We start from the raw sequence: 21,544 nt of genomic DNA, 5'->3' as shown, positions 1-21,544 counted from the left end.
GCATTAGCATTAGCAGAGGCATACGATGCAAGAAAGCAAGCTTATGCAGCATCAACCAAAAAAAAAAAACCTGCTCCGATTTCACCCCTCCGTTCATTTCAAATACCTGTCCACCTCAGCCTTAAATTTATTTAGGCTATCAACTTCCTCAACAAAAGATGGAAGTCTGTTCCACCAATCAACTACCCGCTGGCCAAAGGAAAACGTCCACACATTATTCACCCTACAACTGTCTTTCCTCAATTTCAATTTATGCCCTCTCAGGTGATTATTCTGAGCAAGAGGAAGAATCCCATCAGCACTGAGCATGTTCAAACCATTGAAGGCTTTATACACCTCAATCAGATTACCTCGCGGGTGTGCCTAGTCTCCAAACACTGTAATTTGCAAAACTTAAGCCTTTCCTTTGTAAGAGCAACCCTCTGTTCCATTCACTAATCTTGTTGGCTTTCTCTGTACTCGTTCCAACAGCTCTACATCCTTCTTGAAATGAGGCCTCCAGACCTGTATACAGTACTCAAGATGTGGCCTGCCCATCCTTATACAAGGGGATAATCACCTTATTCCTGCTAGAAAAATTCCTGTATATCATTGACAAGACACCATGAATGACGACTCTTGCAGACCGTCTGCACTGCTCAGAAAACTTCATATCTGCCTGCACAATTACCCCCAGGTCCTTTTGGCAAGATGATATATCTATTTTCAGGATTACGCTGACTTCTAATCTCCCTTGGGACAAGCACATTACAAATATCTTCCTCTACATCTAAAAAACTTGGTTTTCTCTTTCGCTCTCGGTGTTACTTTTCTTCCAAACAGCTGTTCACTCTGTATATATCACAAATTTGATATACCATGGAATATTGTTCCCACATCTGGGGCCATACCTCTCCCAGGCGTCTAGATTCCATTCGGAAGAATGGCTGTTAGGTTAATTAATGATTCATCTCTAACAGAGTCTCTCCACTCTCTGTTTCATAGATGCACTGTTTCTGCTGCATGCCTTTTCTACAAATACTTCCATGGGCACTGTTCTTCTGAATTGGCTTCTATAATTCCCACTGCCTCTTTCAAAACAGTCTGAACACGTGCTGCCATCAGCCAACATCCATTTACTGTTCAACTTCAAACTCACAGAACTAACTTTTCATCTTTCTCATTTATTCATTCAACTGCCGTTTTCTGAAGCAACCTTCCTTCATACGGATTTTCTGAAAATTACAGTCTACAGAAATTCAAGTCTAATGTCAACAAATACCTTCTTTTGTCTTCTCAACCTCCAACCCATGCACGGTAATAAGTACTATAGGTTCTCATACCTCTAGTGTTTGGGGTTTTCATAAAAAAAAAAAAAAAAAAAAAAAAAAAGGAAGTTAGATTGATACATGCTATTTATATTCGATTCTAGTTACGTTACATCTTTTGGAAAAGGGGCGAAACTGTTACATTACAATGTAATGCAACTTTTACACCTATAAGGACATTACTATTACAGGTGTAGGAGGAAAGTAATGAAATGGAAAGTTGAAAGAGTTGTTTTGATCGTCAGAATAAGACATACTGGTAGTAACAATACTATCTGACAGAGGAAATGAAACTGAAAAGTGGGGTAATTATGGAATACAACGATTCGAAATACTTCATTAATCTGATCAAATAAAAGCATACTCTTCAGCCCTGCACAGAGGAGTGAAGTGGCATGTGAAACTAGTAGTTACTGCTAGGATCAGAAGTTGTAAATTCTTACACCACTTAAGACTCTGACTCAGAGAAACTATCAATAATGGAATTTCAGGAAAAGCTGCTCTCAATTATTTGCACTGGATAAAGGAAATCAGGCACAAGTGATGAAGTAATAAATAATCTAGAAGTAGTGTCTAAAATTAGACTCTGTGTTGTGGGAAAATTAATCAAGCAACTGCACAAAGAAAAACATATAGGAGCAAGGTTAGTGCAAATTGTTCAAGGAATTTTGTTGTGCATTTCTTGTTACAGTAATCAGTTTTATTTTTTGTTACAGTAATCAGCATAAACTAAATGAGAATTTTAAATGTAAAATTTTTAAAAATATGAATCATAATTTTGCTATTTTGTTTATTGGCATTACTGTATTATACAATATAAAAATATTACTTTATTATGCAGTCCGTTTAAAATTTATGGTGTTTCTTATAAAATGTAATAAAGAAAGTACAACAAAAAATGGGAAAAAAATGGCATTTATGGGTGTTGTATACATTGAAATACATACACGGCAAGAACTGTAAGCTAGGGCTCGGAGCACATGCTGAAAAACAGCAATATGTTTTATTCAAAGAGTATCTGTGAAAAATAGAAAACAAAAAAGTGACAACATGCGGACAAACGATTTTATACGGACTTCGAGAACTAACTGTTACTGTTTTCAAAAGTTTACCTGAATACAACAATAATATGATATTTAGCTGGGAGTATTAAGATTTCTATAAATTTAAAGCATTTCCTGTAACTGAAGAGTAAAAGTATATTCTGGTTACTCAAATCATCTAATTGAATTTTCCATATGACACAATGCACAATTGAAAGCATCTGCAATCTCACTGAGCTCGAACAAATAAACTGTTTGTAAATGCAGCAAGCCAATCTCAAAGCCCAATGAACCAGAAAAGGTGAAATCTCAATGTAAAGTCCCATGGCAATCAAGATGTTTAACTTAATGTGCCACATCAATATTTGGGAATAAATATTCAAAACAGTACTCAACAGATAATGCTATCAGGTTCATTCCTAACATCAATCCATGAAGACAGTGGCCATTCATAATTGCCTTCTTGTCTACTACCACTCAATCATCTGTTTATCTAAAGTAGCATCTTGCTTCCAATTGTTGCAGTGCTCCAAAGAGCACAGCAGTTATTTATGTGCATGATATCGAATTCTTTACTGAAACCTAAGAATGTGATATCAAAAATATTTTTTGCATTTGGTTTCTTGTTGACTGCCTCACAATAGTTTAATCAGATTGGCCAAACAAGATCTCCCCTCAACAAATGTATGACAATCCTGCATTACCTCTTTAATCACTGACTCCATTATGGTCCCTGGCACAGAAGTCGAACTTATAGGTCTATAATTTCTTTGTCCTTAGTGCGAATAGGAGAGATATTTGGACATCTCCTGTGCAGGGACATCTCTTGAATTGGAGGATGCTCTCATTGTGGCTAAAAGTTTGTTTACTTCTATTAATATAACTGGACAGATTCAATCAGTCACATATGATTTATTTACTTTCAGCTTTAAAAATTTCTCTTCCATCTTCCTTTCAGTTATCATATCATTTAGTTCCCAGTGTAAATTAGATAAATTTCTAGTATCCTCATTTCTACAAACTTCTCAATGTATGAATGTAGACGCAAAATACTTAATCCATTTGTCAACAACCTATACAGGGTCATCAATAGATATGCTTTTCATATTCAGTAAACAAATGCAGTTTATCTCTCTCTTCTTCTAGTTTTAACATAAACAAAGAATTCTTTACTTTTCTTTACAGTATTAGCTAATGTCTTCACATAATGCTGGTTGGTTGGTTGGTTGTTTTGTTGTTTATTGGCACATTGACAACGGAGATCATAATGCGCCAGTTCATTCGTTATATTATGTCTTTGTATGTATATTGATTCTCTATATCTTGTCGTATTAACTGGAGTTAAATTTTTTCTGTGATTATATACTCTATCATTATTTATAGTAGATGGTAGATGTTGATTGTCTGCATGAATCTGAAAATGTCTGATACCCGTCCCTCGTCACCTAGGATATCTCTGAGGGTGATGTCTTGATTTCTTTTATATAATGATGAGAAAATCTTTCGTCGATCATTTTCATAGGTTGGGCATTCTATGAGTATATGTCTGATTGTTTGGGTAGTATTGCATGTTTGGCATCTTGGAGGTTCTTCTGCACGTAGTAAATAGCCATGTGTGAGGTGTGTATGTCCAATTCGTAGTCTAGTCAGAACAACTTCCTCTCTCCTTGATTTTCTTGTGCTTGTTTTCCAATGTTCAACTTTTGGTTTTATTTTATATAATTTATTTGAAGTTTGTTTTTGCCAGAGTTCTTGCCATTGTGTCAGAGAGCGGTTTTGAATGATTGGTTTATAATCCTGATACGGAACTGGGAAAGGTTGTTTCTGAAGGTTAGTTGTTGATTTTGCAAATCTATCAGCTTCTTCGTTTCCTTTTATCCCTTTGTGTCCTGGTATCCAGCAGAAAAGTATTTCTTGTTTTTCTTTTGTTAAATCCGTTAATATCTGTCTAATTTGCACTAGAACTGGATGGGTTGTATTGGTCGTGGTTTGAATGGCTTGTATTGCACTTAATGAATCAGAGTATATTACTGTTCTCAAATGATATGTGGTTCTGAAGTACTCCAGGGCTATCTGAACTGCTACTAATTCTGCAGTGTAGACGCTGCAGTCTTTTGGAAGTTGACGTGCCAGTGTAGTGTCTGGGAATACTGCCGATGCTCCTACATGGTTCTCTGCTTTTGATCCATCTGTATATATTGGTAAATGATTGGGATATTTAGTTCTATGTGCTGCATGTAGTTGTTGAAAGTTAATGTCTGATAAGTTATTTTTATTCCAGGTTTGCGTGGAGAGTTCACAAGTTGCGGAGTGGTTTATCCATGGTGGTATTATGTGCCTTTCAAGATTTGCAACATTATTTACGTTAAGATCATATGTTGTCAATAGCTCTTGCAGTCTGATTCCTAGAGGCTTGTTTGCACTTTTGCGATTCCTATATATGTTTTCAAATTTTGGTGAGAATAATGATGCCCAAGTCGGATGATTTCTTGTGGATCTTATCTTGTATGCATAGAGTAGGGCCAGCTTTTGTCTCCTGAGGAACAATGGTAGTTCATTCGCTTCTGTATAAAGACTGTATGAAGGTGATGTGCGGAATGCTCCTGTTGCTATTCGTAGTGCACTATGGTGAATTGGGTCTAACCATTTGAGGGCGCTCTTTTTGGCGGAAGCATAAACAGGTGCTCCGTAATCTATTTTTGATCTTACTAGTGTTTTGTACAGATCGAGCAGGGTATAACGGTCTGCTCCCCAAGATAGTGATGTTAAGACTTTAAGGATATTAAGCCGTCTCATACATTGTATTCGTAATTGCTTTATATGCTCTACGAAGGTTAACTTGTTGTCTAAAGTGAGTCCAAGGAATTTTACGCTTTGTTTGACGGGTATTTTGTGACCTTCTATTGTTAGTTCAGGGTCGGGATGTAAATTTCTTTTCCTGCAGAAGTGTACGCAGACTGTTTTTTGTTGTGAAATTCTAAATCCGTTTTTCTGGGCCCAACTACTGATTTTGTTAATTGCGCATTGCAGTTGCCTTTCTATTGTTCCCATATTCTGTGCTTGATACGATATACTGAAGTCATCTACATATAGTGCATGCGACACCGTGGATGGAAGTTGTTTTGTGATGCCATTTATTTTTATGACGAATAGTATAGCACTGAGGACAGACCCCTGGGGGACTCCTTCTTCTTGTTTATATATTTTTGACATGGTGTTCTGTACTCTGACCTGAAATGTTCTGTTTTTCATAAAGTTTTGGATGAAGTGCGGTAAATGTCCTCTGAGGCCTGTATCGTGGATGTCTTGTAGTATACCGTATCTCCAAGCTGTATCATATGCCTTTTCTATATCAAAAAATATGGTAACCATATGTTTTGAACTTATAAATGTATCTCTTATGTCTGTTTCTATTCTTACGAGGTGATCTAAGGTGGATCTATTACCTCTAAACCCGCATTGCATACTGCTTAACCAGTTGGTTGTTTCTAAAAACCAGATTAATCGTTTGTTGATAATTTTCTCCAAAACTTTGCTCAAGCAGCTAGTGAGCGCTATCGGTCGATAGTTGTTTGGGTCCTTCTGATCTTTATTCGGTTTTTGGAAAGCTAATACTATTGCATGATGCCAAGCTTCAGGATATTGCTCTTCTTGAAAAATGCGATTGTACAGTTTAAGAAGGTTTTCTATTTCTTTTTGCTTCAGATGTTTAAGCATATCATAATGTATGTTGTCTGGTCCAACTGCACTTGATTTTGTTTTTGATAATGCTTCACGTAATTCATGCAATGTAATTGGTTGGTTATAGGAGTCAATATGTTTGGTGTTAAAATTAATTCTGTTTTTTTCAGTTTTCTCTTTATAGGTCAAAAATTCTTCACGATATGATTGTTTTGACGATACTCTGGCAAATATTTCTCCTAGTATATTAGCTGTCTCTGAAGGTTCAGTAATGCTTTCGCCATTCCAGTGTAATACTAAGGATGGTTGGTTTTTGTATTTCCCGTTCATTTTCCGTATTTTATTCCATATTGTCTGTGTATTTGTTGTTCTATTTATTGAGGAAGTAAACTGGATCCAGGAATTTTTTTTGGCTTGTTTCCTTGTGTACCTGGCTAGCGCTCGTGCTTGCTTAAATTTTATCAGATTTTCCGTTGTAGGACATCTCCGGAACTTATTCCATGCTTTGTTTTGCTGTCTTTTTTTTGTCATACAGTCCTCATTCCACCAGGATTTTGGATGTAGCGGGAAACGAGTTGAAGTTCTGGGTATTGTTTGCTCAGCTGCTTGTATTAAGGTATCTGTGACGTGTTTCACAGCTTCATCGACTGATTTTTCTTGAATGCTTTGTGGATTAAATATTGCGAGTTCTCTAAATTTTTCCCAGTTGCCTTTTTCTATTTTCCAGCGGGGTGGTCTGCTGGGATGACAGGGAGTATTTCTGATCAGTGTGGTGATTACTGGGTAGTGGTCACTGCTGTATGGGTTTTCTATTACTTGCCACTTTAACTCTGGTAGGAGTGAAGGGGTGCATATGGTTAGGTCTATTGCTGAGGTCGTACGACTAGGAAAGTGAAAATAAGTATGTTTACCGTTGTTAAGTAGAGAAAGATTATGGTGATCTATTATTCTTTCTATTATTCGTCCTCGTCTGTTGATGTAAGTGTTTCCCCACAGATGACTATGCCCATTCATATCTCCCATTATACAGAAAGGTGATTTGAGTTCGGAGATTAGTTGGTCTATTTCTTCAAAAGTTATATCTGATCCTGGTGGAAGGTACACTGAACAGATGGTTAACTTAAATCTTAGTGTTATTCTTACAGCTATCGCTTCGAGGTTGCTGTTTAAAGGAATGTGTTCAGTTGGGATGTGGTTATGAACCAAGATGGCTACTCTTCCATGTGTTGGCCCATCTCTTATTCTGTCTTTCCTATACATTGTATAATTTTTTACTGAAAGAGTTTCTTGTTGTCTAAGGTATGTCTCTTGAAGACAGAAGCATATTGGCATATGGTGTGTAATTAGATACTGGACATCGTCGTAATTGGTTCGTAGTCCTCTACAGTTCCACTGGATGAACTGATCCATTATTTGGTTTTTCTAGGGCTTTCGGGTTGTTTCCGAAATGGAACATTCTTATATTTTGTCTTATCTTTTTTAGGGTATTGAGGCCTGTCCATATCCATATCTTCTTCTGTGAAAATTTCTAATACTGGTTCTTCCGGTGTGTTTATTTTTCCTATATCCATCTGTTCGGTTGTTTTGGTGTTTGTAGGTTTACCTCGGTCTTTGTTGTGGTGCTGATTTGTTGGTATTTGTTCTGTGTGAATAGAAATTGGAGTACTCACTATTTTCTCCTGTTTTTGTGCCTTCATTTCATTAAGTGATTCTTTTGGCAGCATGGAAATTTCGGTTTGCACTTCTACTGATTTGTATTGGATCACTGCTTGTGCATATGATGGCTTGTTTGTAGGCCATGGCTTTATTATTCTTCTTGCTTCTTGGTACGTTGTGTTGTGTTCTGTTTTGTATTTCTGAATTAGTTTCTCTTGTTTCCATTTTTCACATGTTTTTGAGTAGGCTGGATGTTCCCCTTTACAGTTTGTACATATCAAGGTGTTGGCAGAGCAATCTGTAGTCTCGTGTTCTTTAGAACCACATTTTGCACAGGTAGCCGAGTTTCTGCATGCCATTTGCGAATGTCCAAATTTCTGACATTTGTAACATCGCAATGGATTTGGAATGTATTGTCTTACTTGGCAGTTCAGATATCCTGCTTTTACTGTTGCTGGAGGTTTCGGAGTATTAAAGGTTATGATTAGAGTTCTTGTTGGAATTATATTTCCATCCCTTCGGATATTGATTCTCTTCACTGCTGTTATCCCTTGGCTTCTTAATTCTTCTATGAGCTCTTCTTCTGACACATTTAAGAGGTCCCACTCGGAGATCACTCCTCTGGAAGAATTCAGCGTGTTGTGTGGTGTTACAACTACTGGTAATCCTCCAAAGATTGTCGTAGCTAGCAACTTCTGGGAGTGATTAGGACTTTCTGTTTCTACTAGTATGTCCCCGGATCTCAGTCGTCGAACAGACTTGGGAGATCCTACTAGACCCTCTAACGTTTTCTGAATTACGAAGGGAGACATACGTCCTAATGTCTGATCTCCTGTCGCATGTATAACAATGTATGTCGGTATTTTTGGTGGGTCCATATCAGTCCTCTGTCTCTTTGCCTTTGTCTTTTCTGTATCTCTACTTGGTAGGGCTTTCTCTTGAAGCCCTGTAGTATCAGTAGTTATTTTACTACTCATGTTTGCTCTTTTGGCCCTGGGAGTGTTACTTTCCTCTCCCAGGTTACCAGCCCCGCCACGTGGAGGCAAGAGCAGTGCCACTTAGTGACCAAGCGGCTACTGTGTTAGGTTAGTAAAGTGAGATTAAGATAAAAAATAAGAAAGGTGAGTTTCCTTCCTGTGTCTTCACTTACTGCTTGTAAGACAAAGAGCTGTTTCACAAAAAAAATGAAAGTAAGTTAACGATGAAAATTAAAGAAACGGATATATTTTTTTTCTAACTCTCTATAAATCGCTGGGAATCGCTTAGTCACTAATAAATCGCTTGGCACCTGGGGCCTTCACATAATGCCTTAGTGTGCCTAACCTCCTTTGTGACTTGACTGCAGACTAGTTTACGCATGTAGGCATCTGTGTCCTCTAATATTTTATAATCACCCCATGCATATCTTTTCTGCCATCAGTTCATTTGACATACATTTAGATCTTTCTTGTATAAAAGGCGCCTCCGTAGCCAGGTGGGAAGGAGCAGCAGCAGTGCGTAACACACGCCTCTTGATTAGACCGGGGTTCGAGCCCGTCACCACAAAATACAGAGGATGCGGAAAGGTCAGGGAATGACCACCGCACATTCCCGGAGCAATATGGCCTTAGTTGCTAATGCTCCTAAAAAAAAAAAAAAAAAAACCAAAAACCAATCTTGTATAAAAACCCGTGTTTAATCTCTAGAGAAAAGTTTCCGGCACATCCCCCCCCCACCCCCATACTTCTCCTTCAACTCATGCATGGTACTACTATAGGTTTTGATACCTTTCGTGTTTGGGGGTTTCATAAAAAAAAAAAAAAAAAAAGCTTCTTATACAAGATTAACTTTTATGATTTCTTCTGCACCACTCCCTATTTGACATTCACATCTGTTATCAAAATGAGTTAGTTCCAATTAAAAATAATTTAAAAAGAAAGTCCATTATAATCACCTTTCCAGAAACAATAATCCCTTCTCTTCATCCCTTGACAGTAGTAATACCTTTAAATAAATCCCATGAAAATACTCCGATTACTATCAACCCAGCAATTCCTGTACCTGAAATTTCTTAGCACAAGATTCACTGCTAATACAGTAAACCCCCGCGAATAGCGGGGGTTACGTTCCTGAGAAATGTTGCGAATACCGAAAACGCGAATACTGAGTTATTGCTCCCATAGTAATAAAGGGGTTCCGTTCCAAAGTATGAAATATATAAGAAAAACTAGTCTAAAATTTTGTCTATGTATATATTATATGTACGTTCATAATATGACTATGTACATAGACAGTACATAGTGAAATGCAAGCATATGGCATCGAAATGAAAATAAGAAACGATTTAATATTAAATGTAATATTTATTAGAAATTTCAAACCAGCGCCTTTGCTAGCAAAAAAACTTATCCCGCCAGTGCTATCACCAGTTTCGCTAAAGTGTTGATAAAGGAGTTTTGCCTTTTCACGAATGATGAGTGAACTTAACAGAATTTTATTTTGAGTTCGGTCTTCTATCCACAGATTTAAAGCTTTTTCCATTTTTTTTTCTAATTTAACATCAAGAGTTACAGAGCAAATTTTTGAAGCAATTAGTGCGTGTTCACGGACACTACGGCGGATTTTTTCTTCCGATTTTTGGATTGATCGTACCGTTGACTCATTGATTTTATAATGTTTTGCCACTGAAGAGAGACACTTTCACCATTAGAAATTTTATCTTATAACTCAATTTGATTCGCTAATGTCATCACCTTCTTTGCTATTTTCACATTTCTCTTGTTATTCGTAGCCATATTTTTGCAGGGGTTAGAAAGAACTTGTCCACAATAAAGTCACTTTCCTTCCATTAAAAAACTCGAAAAGGTCTGTTTTACACTGCAAAACGGTAGATTTGTCATTTTTGTAAGCATATCAATTTATAAATTGATAATGGCTGCAGTTTACCTTTTACTGAAAAAATATTGCGCATCAAGGGAAAAAAAATAAACGCAAAGATAAAAAAAAAATGATAATAAGATCAATTTATAAGCATATAAATTAAAAGCAAACGACGAAACCTTGCATGGCAAGCGCATAACACATACCGAACAAGGATTAGCGAGAAACATCCACGCTCGCGATTTTGTCAACTATCTCCCCCCCCCCCCCACCAACTGAGCGCTGTTTTGACCGGCAAAGATAATTTTAGCCACGCTCATGTTTTTTTATGGCGGAAAATATTCATGGCGCTTTAAAATTCACATTTTTTTTAGGTATCATTTTATATTAAATCGGCGATCGCGAATACGCGAAACCGCGAATACAGATTCCGCGAATAGCGGGGGTTTACTGTAATCAGTATTCCTTTTTATTTGTGCCTCTTTAATATGTTTGTATAGGAAATATATCCAGTAAATCCAGAAATGTTCTGATGACGAGTGAATGACCAACTTCAAATCAATATTTGGCAAGTTAAAATCCTTTGTGACATGAAATTTTGGTTTACCAGCCCACTTTTTTTCACCCCCCCTGTGTACTTATCACAGTCAATTTAGAATAAATTCAATGACTACTCTTTTTTTTTTTTTTGTTTGTTTGTTTTTCTGGTCATTATATATCACACCAGTCTGATTCAACGGTGCACTCACAGCTCACATCAATTAACTGTACTGTTTTAAAATTTGTGCTTTTTAACCAAGCATATAACTTTCCATCTCCTGTCTGTTCTTTCTATACATATTGTATCCAAATGAACGCCAATTCTGCATCCCCTATGTCAGAGTGGCACCATGTTTCTGATATTCTTAAAATGTTCACATTTGATGACTTAACTATATTTCGAATTCAAATGCTGTTAGTAACTCTAACATGGTCCAATGTAATGCTTGACCCCTTAAGAATCACGGCAGGTAATCCACCTTACTTTCTACACTTGCATATCCAATACACTAATCAACAAAAACCAATTTTTCCTTGTTTTTCCATGATTCTATTAGTCAATGTATCTTTCCCACAAACTAACAGTTTTTAAAGCCACTTAACTCTGCTTTTACAGCATCAAGATATATTCTTCCATCCCTTTTATTTAAAAGTACCCCATCCCAATGAAATAATTTGGAAATGATTCGCATGATCCTTCTAATCTCGCTAGAGTCAAATTTAATGACAAAGATCTTATTCTCATTTGAGATTTGGCCCTAATGTGCAAACTCAACATTGCCGCATATCTATGAAATAAATCCTCAATACTGCCTATGCTTAACATCATTCGTACCATTAAATACAAAATATAACAATATCACCTTTTGAAAAAAAAAGGTAAAATTTTTGTATAAAATAAAAACTATTTGACAATACAACAGTACGATTAAATATAGTCATATCCTACCTAACCTTTTTTTCAAAAGGTGATACAATAAGTCCTTGATTAGTAGAACTTCATTCAGCAATCCCCCCCCCCCTTCACAGCTCCAGACCATATCCAACATCATCAGCAAATTAGCCTAACACTTTATAACCCACATAAGATTTTTTTTTTTTTTTTTTTAAGTTGTTGGCACATCAGCTTCTGTGGCCATAATGCACCTCCCAAAGTTTTTGCATTTACTCTGATCCAAGCCCAAGGCAGGATTCATTCGAACCCGCAATCTTTGGGTTACCAGGCAGGCACTTTACCCACCCAGCTAGCCTGGTCGGCCCCACATAAGATAGAAAAGGTTTAAAAGAAAAGAAAGGCAATGGAATTTGTGTTTTATGCTATAACAAGAATTATATTTCAGTCAATATTAACATACAAAAAAAGAAATAAAAATAATAAAAAAATGTCAAGTGCTGCAATTGCAAAGATATTTATTGGTGAAAGAAGTAAATGCCACTTCATTATGAGAAGTAAGTGACAAAGAGCACATACTTTCATCAGTACTGTTAAATGCAATGATTCTGTGCATTCTATTGCATAGGAATTCAAGGACCAATTCTGCTAGATGAAAAGTAACAGAAACAGCAACTTTTCTTAATGCAGAAAAGTAGATAGCAGATCATGATCATAAGCATGGGAATAACTGTTTCATTTGTCATATAAAAGTATGATTGAATTTTCATATTTGAATGGTGACTACGTCTGTCTTGGCATGTACACGATGCTAAATATTGTTGTCAGCAATAATTATTTATTCCGTTGAAGTATTTAATTTTCTCTTCATCCTAGAAAATTCTAATGAAACATCATTTAATTTAATCATTAAATTAAAATGTTTCATTAGAATAAATGAAGAACCCCAATTAAAGAAGACAAACTACTTCAATGATTAACACAAATATAATGATTACAACTTTTTTTTTATTTGGTTCTATAATTATTTCACCAAGTAAAGTGAATGCTATATTAGTATAAATCAGCTGCAAATCTGAGGGGAATTGCTCACATTAAGAGACCATCCATGATTCCTCTCCACCTACATGCCTATGAACATCTATATCTCTTTCTGCTATTAGCTAGGGCATCTTTGGAAGGTATTAGGTGAATTATGAATGATTACCACAGAGGATAGTGCAAAGCAAATGAACACAATTTCTCAATACTGAATGACAGCCTGAACTAAATGTACTGACTTCAGAACTAAAGTTATCTCCAGAGGATGCAAACAAAATAATGAGGAACAGAACAGTATTTCTATTAAAGATCAGAAGCACAATAAGAACAACATAAAGTAACAATAAAACCTTCCTGGAAATACAGACAGATTTGTTTCTGACACAGAAGAATGGAACTTACTGAGAGAGACTACGTAACCCGTATAATTTCACAGATTTTTCTTAATAGAAACTTACCGATCAATTAAAGGAACAGCAAATTCCCCAGTGCTAGTAAGAAGAGCCCCTTTATGCTCAGGACCATCTACCGGAACCATAAAACTTCTTGGAATACCAGTACTTCTCTTGATATCCGGCTGAAATTTAAAAAATAAAACAAAAAGTAAAATAAAAAAAAATGAGCATGCAGTTGTTGAAATTATAAAAAGAAATATACTGGGGAGAGTGCAAATCAAATGACAATTTGTTAATAATCTTCTCAGTAAAAGCACAGAGTTAAAGAAGCAAATTTTTAACATGCCGAAAATTAAAATAATGTTTTTAAGCTTATTTCCTCTCTGTCTTTCTTACATTGTTTGTTGGGCAGTTCTTTATCCAGTGACCAGGCTTTCCACACCTATGGCACGTGTAAGCTGGCGGTAATGGTCCTGTCATGCTGCGACTCTTCAAATACCTACATAATAGATGTGTAACTTGTGCACCATGCAAAACAAATCAACAAAATGATAACAAACAGAAATTTTCATTTCAGTACAGAATAAGTTAACTAGAAATGACAGTTTCCAATACACAAACAAAAACAACAGCTGGACAATAATGACAGCCGATTTATACTGAAATGTTGTTTCTCAAAACGATAAAATACTATAATACTACAACAGGAATGAATATGACATAAATACAGAGAAGATACAAATGTTTAACACCAAGCCTTAGAATTAGTCATCAAAGTATCTGTAAAGTTAAACAATAATAGCAGCACACAAATTTGCTGAATAAAGATGGCAGAATTTCAAAAGACAATAAAACTGGCAATTGTATATCTGAGGGTATGTCTTAATCAACTAGGACAAAAGTATATAATAAATGATAATAGCTTCAATTAGGGGGATTAGTTTGACTGATTTGAACCTCATCCGTAAATTAACTGTTTAGCAGATAAACTATAATTTTACCACACTATCATCAGTGGTAGTCATTTACCTTCGGAGTTATCACTTATGTTTAACTGAAGTGCAAGATGTCAGAAACAAAAAAATTTAACTAAAATCTAGAAACAAGCAAATAATGGCACTGATAAATGCATAGTAACATTAAAGAATTTCATTAAAAGAAAAATTCAGCTGGTACAGACATGCATCACGATATTTCTCTTGTTTACTACAAAGATTTACGTATGGTCACAATAAAAAATTCCTCAGTTATTATTGAATCATTTCAGTATGTGCTTACAATATTCACTAGTAATCAGCCTTATTAACAGCAATATGCTAAATGAATTCTGACCTACTTTATGTAACATAAAGTAAAGAGTATGTTATAAAGGAACTTAAGGATACCATGATTTATTTTTCTAAATCCAATACAAGTGTGTTAAGGAGAAGAGCTGCAAAGGTATCCATTAATGTAATTTTTATCTCTTAAATATGCCGCATGTGTCCTAAAAATTTAAAATCATTTGCACAAACATTGGCTAATCATATTCAGAGAACTAATGCAAAAGAACTGCAACATGATAAATTATATATTCTGATACATATCTAGGCACAGTTGCACCATACATGGCTGAAATGAATGAGTTAACAGCTTATTCTAATTAAACAGAAATATATCCTATCTCTCTTTAACCCATTACTGGCCATGTAAGGACACAATTTACCTTCATACTATCCATCAAAAGGATCTGTTAAAGCTAAAGCTAGGGTAGTTAATGTGGCTAAATTTGTAGGATCAACTTTTATCACCGTGAAGTGTAATTGATGTCTTTACATGGCCAGTAATGGGTTAAATTGAGATAGGATATATTTCTGTTTAATTAGAATAAACTGATAACTCATTCATTTCAGCCATGTATGGTGCAACTGTGCCAAGATATATATCAGAATATATAATTTATCACGTTGCAGTTCTTTTACATTCATTCTCTGAATATGATTAGCCAAACCTCATGTTTGTGCAAATGATTTTAAATTTTTTAGGACACAACTGGCATATTTAAGAGATAAAAGTTACATTAATGAATACTTTTGCAGCTCTTCTCCTTAACTAACTTGTACTGGATTTAGAAACACAAATAAAAAACAATATCCTTAATGAATGTGCATGAGATCAGTATTGTTTCATATATTTACTTTATTTTGCAATCCTTGGAATGCTTCAAAATAGCTGTACCAATGCATGAAATTTATACAGCTATTTTGAAGCATAGCAAGGATTGCAAAATAAAGTAAATATATGAAACAATACTGATCTCATGCATATTCATTAATTCAGCAAATATTATTCAAATAAACATTTTACTTGAATGAAGAACTGTATGATATTTTGCAATATATTCAATCTGGTCTAAATTCCAATGTAACTAGTTATTATAAAATCGATTATAAAATTACTTAGTAATTCCAATTTTGAAAAACAGATATTTTGAGGATAGGATTAGGTAATGATTCTGTGGATGAGTCAGATATGGAGGGTTAAATTTCCTTTCAAATCCATCAAGATGATAATGAACTGTCAGATTCAAAATAATTCTAATAACAATAACACTTATACATTGTTAGAAAAAAAATCATTAAACTGAAATAAACCTCTTACTGAAATCACATTCATTAAAAAATGTGAGTCTTAGTTTTCCAATGTCAAATACTCCCTTATAAAAGATGCTTATCTCAGACTGAACTAGCATTCTGATTGATTGCCATTAATTTAATATGGCTTTACTAGTTAAATTATCAAATTATTAGACTGTTGGTTTAATAATGCTGTAAGTTCCCCCCCCCCCTTTAATAACTACTTTTGGTCAAAATACAGCAAGTTTATGTAGTGTGCTGGTACACAGTTTTTATTGAGCATTGTATCCAAACAATGTGATGAGTTCATGAACTGATCTGAATACCATACAGCCTCAAAAACCTGGAATAACTCATGAATAAATTCCTACTCACACCTGACAAAGACAGCTTACTACAACAAGTAATAGTAAGAGACAAATATTTGAATGACAGTATGAGGAAAGCTTTGACGAATTATGTCAATTTTCCAGTAAGATAAAAAATAAATAAATAGTGACTTTTTAGTCACTTTTAGTCTTTTTAGTCATTAAATAGATTTTTATGTTAAGATACATTAACATTTTTATATTTCGACCGTTTTAATGCTATTTCAACAGAATCATTAAGAAATCAATCTATTCATTATGGAGTAATTCAGAGTTTCACTCTTAAATTTCAGAAGAGCATTAAACTGTGCGACAAAGTTGGCAATATCTTTAATATTATGTTTCCTTGCCTTAACTTTTCTTTCTATCTCTTCCATCCACCCACCCACCCACCCATCCACCATTCAGGATTCCTACTTGCCTTGAAAGGTTGAAAGTGATGAATTTTGCAACTAAAATATATGAATTTTATTTTTTTATTTTCTTTTACTACTGTTTTCAGTAAAGACCACTATTTCTTATTTAATGCACCAGAATTAAAATGTATTCAGTAAACACTGCAACAAGGGGTTTTACCATGTACTTCAAAATTTGTAGTGCTGGAAAAGACTATATGGTCACTTTAAGAAAATATTTTAAAATTAAAAAGTGAGTTAGTTAGTTAGTTATTTGGTTTTTAGGAGCATTAGCAACTAAGGCCATATTGCTCCGGGATATGCGGTGGTCATTCCCTGACCTTTCCACATCCTCTGTATTTGGTGGTGACAGGTTCGAACCCCGGTCTAATCAAGAAGCATGTGCTATGCACTGCTGCTCCTTCCCACCTGGCTACGGCGGCGCCTTTAAAAAGTGAGATACAAGTGAGTAGTAGAATAACTAGAACCATAACAATAGATAATTGAGATTTCAGTGAGATAAACAATAAGCATGCAGAAAGAAAACATCATTAAAAACACAGATAACCAATTCTAAGGCTTAATTCAGTAATTTTTATCAAATTACGATGAATATAACATATGCTTTGCTAACGTGTATACTTAATGTATAAAGAGAGATTCAGTTTTGATGGAAATGGCTGTTTGTTATTCTTTTACAATGCAGTTTTAATTCTGTTGAAAATTGGTAAGCACGACTGAAACCTCTAAAATACATAAAAATGCAAATGCAATAATAGCAAATAATGATATAACTTACTTGGAAGGATCAAATTCTTGGCTTGACTGTGACATCATTGCTTTTATCTTCTCATCCTCAGATGCATTTGAATTAGCAAGATCTCCAGTCTACATTGTGAAAAGGGATGTGGTAAAGCTACAGATACATTTCATTTTTAACAATTTTTTGTGCGTTCACATATTATACAATAACTAACGTTTTAAAATTATAACATTTAAACCTTCTCTTTTTGTAACAAATTTGGTGCAAAAAATGGGGACATTTAAAATGTTAACTCTTCTTAATACAGCCACTCCTCGATTAACATAAGGGTTGCATTCTGTGGAACGCTACGTAAGTCAGAATTTCCGCACTCGCAACTACACAAGTTGAATTAGATTGAAGCAAAAAAGAAATGTTTGACAAACATGTAAATAGAATTATTCAATTTTTTTTATCTCATGTGCAGGAAAAATTACAAAAGTGTACAAAATTATAAAATTACAAAAAGAGAGAGAAGATAGGCATATCATCAGCAAGTTTTACCTTTCAAGCATCACTGTTAGAATAACACTCCAGCTGATAAATATGCCACTGCAAAAGTTGAGGAATTTCTCTACAGTTGCAGAACTGCCACTGGTGACTTCACAGCATACTTTACTGTTGTGGAAAGCAGCATGATGCTTGAACCACCCAATGCTTGCCACGAACTTGGTTTGGAGTTTGGTGTACTTATCATGTGCTTTAGAACAATATCACAAAGGCGTTCAAAATTGATTCTTATAACCGAATATTATGATAACGATGAAAGTGTAGTACAATTTCCATTATAAAAATGAACTTTTAGAGAGATAAATAGTTTACTTATATTGCAAAAATTTCAACTTCCGCGATCTTGGAACAAATTAACAAAAAAAAAAAAAAAACCAATGTGCTATTGGGTTCACATTACGATATTTTCATGATACCTCCATTTATTTTTACAGATGAGAAATACATTTCCACAATTATATTTAAGTTTGCATCGGCCAGCAAAAACTTACGTAAATTCGAATTTATGTAAGTCGGGGAGTGCCTGTATGGGCATTACAAAGGTTTACACAATCGAATATGTCAATACACAGAACAGTACTCACTTCATAATTATTTTTCAGATACTCTATTATCAAAAGTAATATAATGTAAATAAACCTATCTTATAGTGTGTTAAGAATATCCACTAATTCCAGGTTATATTAATTTCTACTATGCAAAACAGAATAAAAAGTGATACTGTAAACAAGACTGGTTATTCATGTTCTTGTAAGAATTTTTTAAAAAATACTGAATAATTACTTAAATTAACTTATGACTCAAAAAAGGAAAATCATAAGCATCATATACATAGGAATCTCAAAAGGCCAAACAATCAAATCAAGGTTAAAGAAACAAAATAAATAAAAAGAAATTTCTAGAAATAAAACTTTCCAATTCCATTAGAGTTCACAGGTGCTAGGCTTCACCTTTTAAAAAACAAAATCTTTTCCCCATCACAACGAACAAAATGAAAGTCTGAAGTTGGGACTCTTGGTTCTCCCCTTTTTCATAGAATATGATTTTAGTTCATCATTAATGAGCCAAGAAAGAAACTGTCCTCTTTTTCTGGGTGATAATTTTAAATATATTGAGTTTTAATTTTCTCACATTTTAATTTCTTCATTCATGATTTAACCACATGGATTAGGAGTTAAGCTTTGCTACAACAGAGGTATGTCACAACTTCAAAATTTTAAGCATATAATAACTGCCTTCAATAAATTGTCAATTCTAATCAAAAACATCAGTTTGATAATTTATGTATGCAGTGAAAACATTTTAGGTGCATTTGATTTTCATTTCTTAATTTACTGCATTTGCTTTCTTCTTTTTTTTTTCTGTTATTAATGGAAGTGAAAAGTAAATAACTAATTATTTGTTTTCAATTAAATAATAATTAATTAACTAATAAAATATAAAAGGCAAACTGTTTTCATCACTACACATCTCATACTGTAGTATTCACTAAATGTTTTACAACACTTAACTTATTTCATGCTGGATTTTTAATAAAAATTTAAATGCAACAAACATTTCACAGATCTTCTGTCATTTAATAAAGTAAGCAAATAGGAACACACAGTGCAGAAAACAGTATGCAGCCAGCATTTTTGAAATGTACTTTACTTATTTCCTCATAGATTTTATTAACAATTGATAACAAGTATTTATATTCTACTTTGTTAAATAAGAAAATAGCAATACTATTATTTATATATTTAGAAAACTGATAAAAAGAATAAGCACAACAAAAATCAACCACTTCACATGCACAAACCACGGACATTTCTTTTTTACACATCTGCCATATTACCCACTCATTCTTCTTGTCAGTGGACAACAACAAGAAATATCCAATGTTTGCATTACAATGTATGGATAGCCTATGTAATATATATGAAAAAATAAATAATAACTGATGGAATTCTATTTGTCCAACTTCAAAATTTTGGAATAAGTTAACAAATCTTCCCAAAAGAGCTAATTATAAAGTTTCATAATTAGCTAATCTGTCTATTGGAAGTCGAGTTATATGCAGATGGTTGACCATCGACAGACATGGTGAAGATAATAGGTGCTATATATATATATTACCCAAATGCACCTTAAAGGAAAACAAAACAGAATGTCCTGTTTACTGCAAAATCATCATAAAAAAATAAAATAATAAATAAATTATTAATCAGTTGGAAATGTTATCTGTCACTGAAAGATTGTAAAAAAAACAGGTCTAAGAAAGACTGGCTGATTAATTTCTGACCATGGAGAGAGAGAGATGTTTTCACAATGCAATATCCATTCCCAGGTAGCAGCAGCAGTGGTGCTCCACAGTGTTGAGGCACCTCAGATAAAAAGTGACTCAACAATAAGGGTACCTTTGATCATATAAACCTTTCATAAAAAAACATTTTAGTTTTTTTTTTCAAATTATTGAACAAGCTTTTCTTAGTGGACTGCAATATTTGCTGTATATATATATATTTTATTTTACTAAATAAATATTTAAAAATGCTGTATATTTTAAATGTTTCATTTTCAAAGTACATATATGATTTAATTTTCTGAAAATAAAATAAAAAGTTTTAGATATAAAATATAAACATGGATCTATTTAGTCTCATCCATTTTCCAATTTAAAAGACCGTTAATAATGAAAAATTTAAAACGCATGCATGCACATATATTTTTCTTGAAGTGTGCCAACTTTCTCTGTGATGCCTGGAAAATGCTTTGGGTTTTTCTGAATTCCACTCAAACAATACCAATATTTCATCTTTCTTCTTAGTGGAATGTAATATTTACTGTAGATTTTTTATTTTTGATTAAAAATTAAATGTGCAAAAAATGTGCTTTTAAACGTTCATCTTCAAAAAAAAAAACTAAAATATATTTATTCTGCTGAGAATAAAGAAATAAAAAGCCCATTAGTCTCTTCTATTTTCCAGTTTAAAGGAATACTGCTGGCACGAAATTTCAAACATTCACATATAATTTTACTTGTTATGTATATAAATATTTTTACTATATAGTATCGGTGTAAATACACCATAGTTAACCCATAAATTTGAACTACGTAAGTAGCGTAGAAGGCATCGTTTTAATTGTATCTCGTACTGTGGCTGCCTTCACAATGAGACAGCGGTATTGCACTACTTCAAATAAATAACGCTTCTCTAGTAGAGAAGACTATTGTTATTTATTTTCAGAGGATACCACCACCCAGACGATCGTTTCGAAGCTATTGAGCTTCATCATCAGTGGGCGGGCAAGTACCCTGGTAATACAACATGCCATCACGGTTGCAAAGATATATCCACAATACGAGAGATGCCAAAGGGTGTTGGTAAAAATGTACATTTTTACCAGCACCCTTTGGTTACACTGGCTTCGGTTACCATCATCATCATCAGCCATTT

General features: G+C 34.2%; 1 protein-coding gene across 4 annotated transcripts in view; it reads right to left on the bottom strand.

Moving 5' to 3' along the window:
* The window catches only part of snama (something that sticks like glue), a 489,984-nt gene that overhangs the window by 257,192 nt on the left and 211,248 nt on the right, over positions 1–21,544 (bottom strand). For 3 of the 4 annotated variants that reach the window (XM_090377736.1, XM_090377734.1, XM_090377735.1), the window contains 3 exons: positions 17,592–17,680; positions 13,811–13,913; positions 13,478–13,596 (listed from right to left, as the gene is read on the bottom strand). In XM_090377736.1, the coding sequence (XP_090233862.1) occupies positions 13,478–13,596; positions 13,811–13,913; positions 17,592–17,680 (311 nt within the window). The remainder of the gene's footprint in view (positions 1–13,477; positions 13,597–13,810; positions 13,914–17,591; positions 17,681–21,544) is intronic. The other variant, XM_090377737.1, reaches the window with a different exon arrangement.

This window comes from Mastigoproctus giganteus, chromosome 7, assembly GCF_048544385.1.
Source record: "Mastigoproctus giganteus isolate SK-2022 chromosome 7, ASM4854438v1, whole genome shotgun sequence".
Classification (NCBI taxonomy): Eukaryota; Metazoa; Arthropoda; class Arachnida; order Uropygi; family Thelyphonidae; genus Mastigoproctus; species Mastigoproctus giganteus.
The sequence above is the reverse complement of the archived record's forward strand: the minus strand, read 5'-3'. Positions and strand labels throughout refer to the sequence as shown.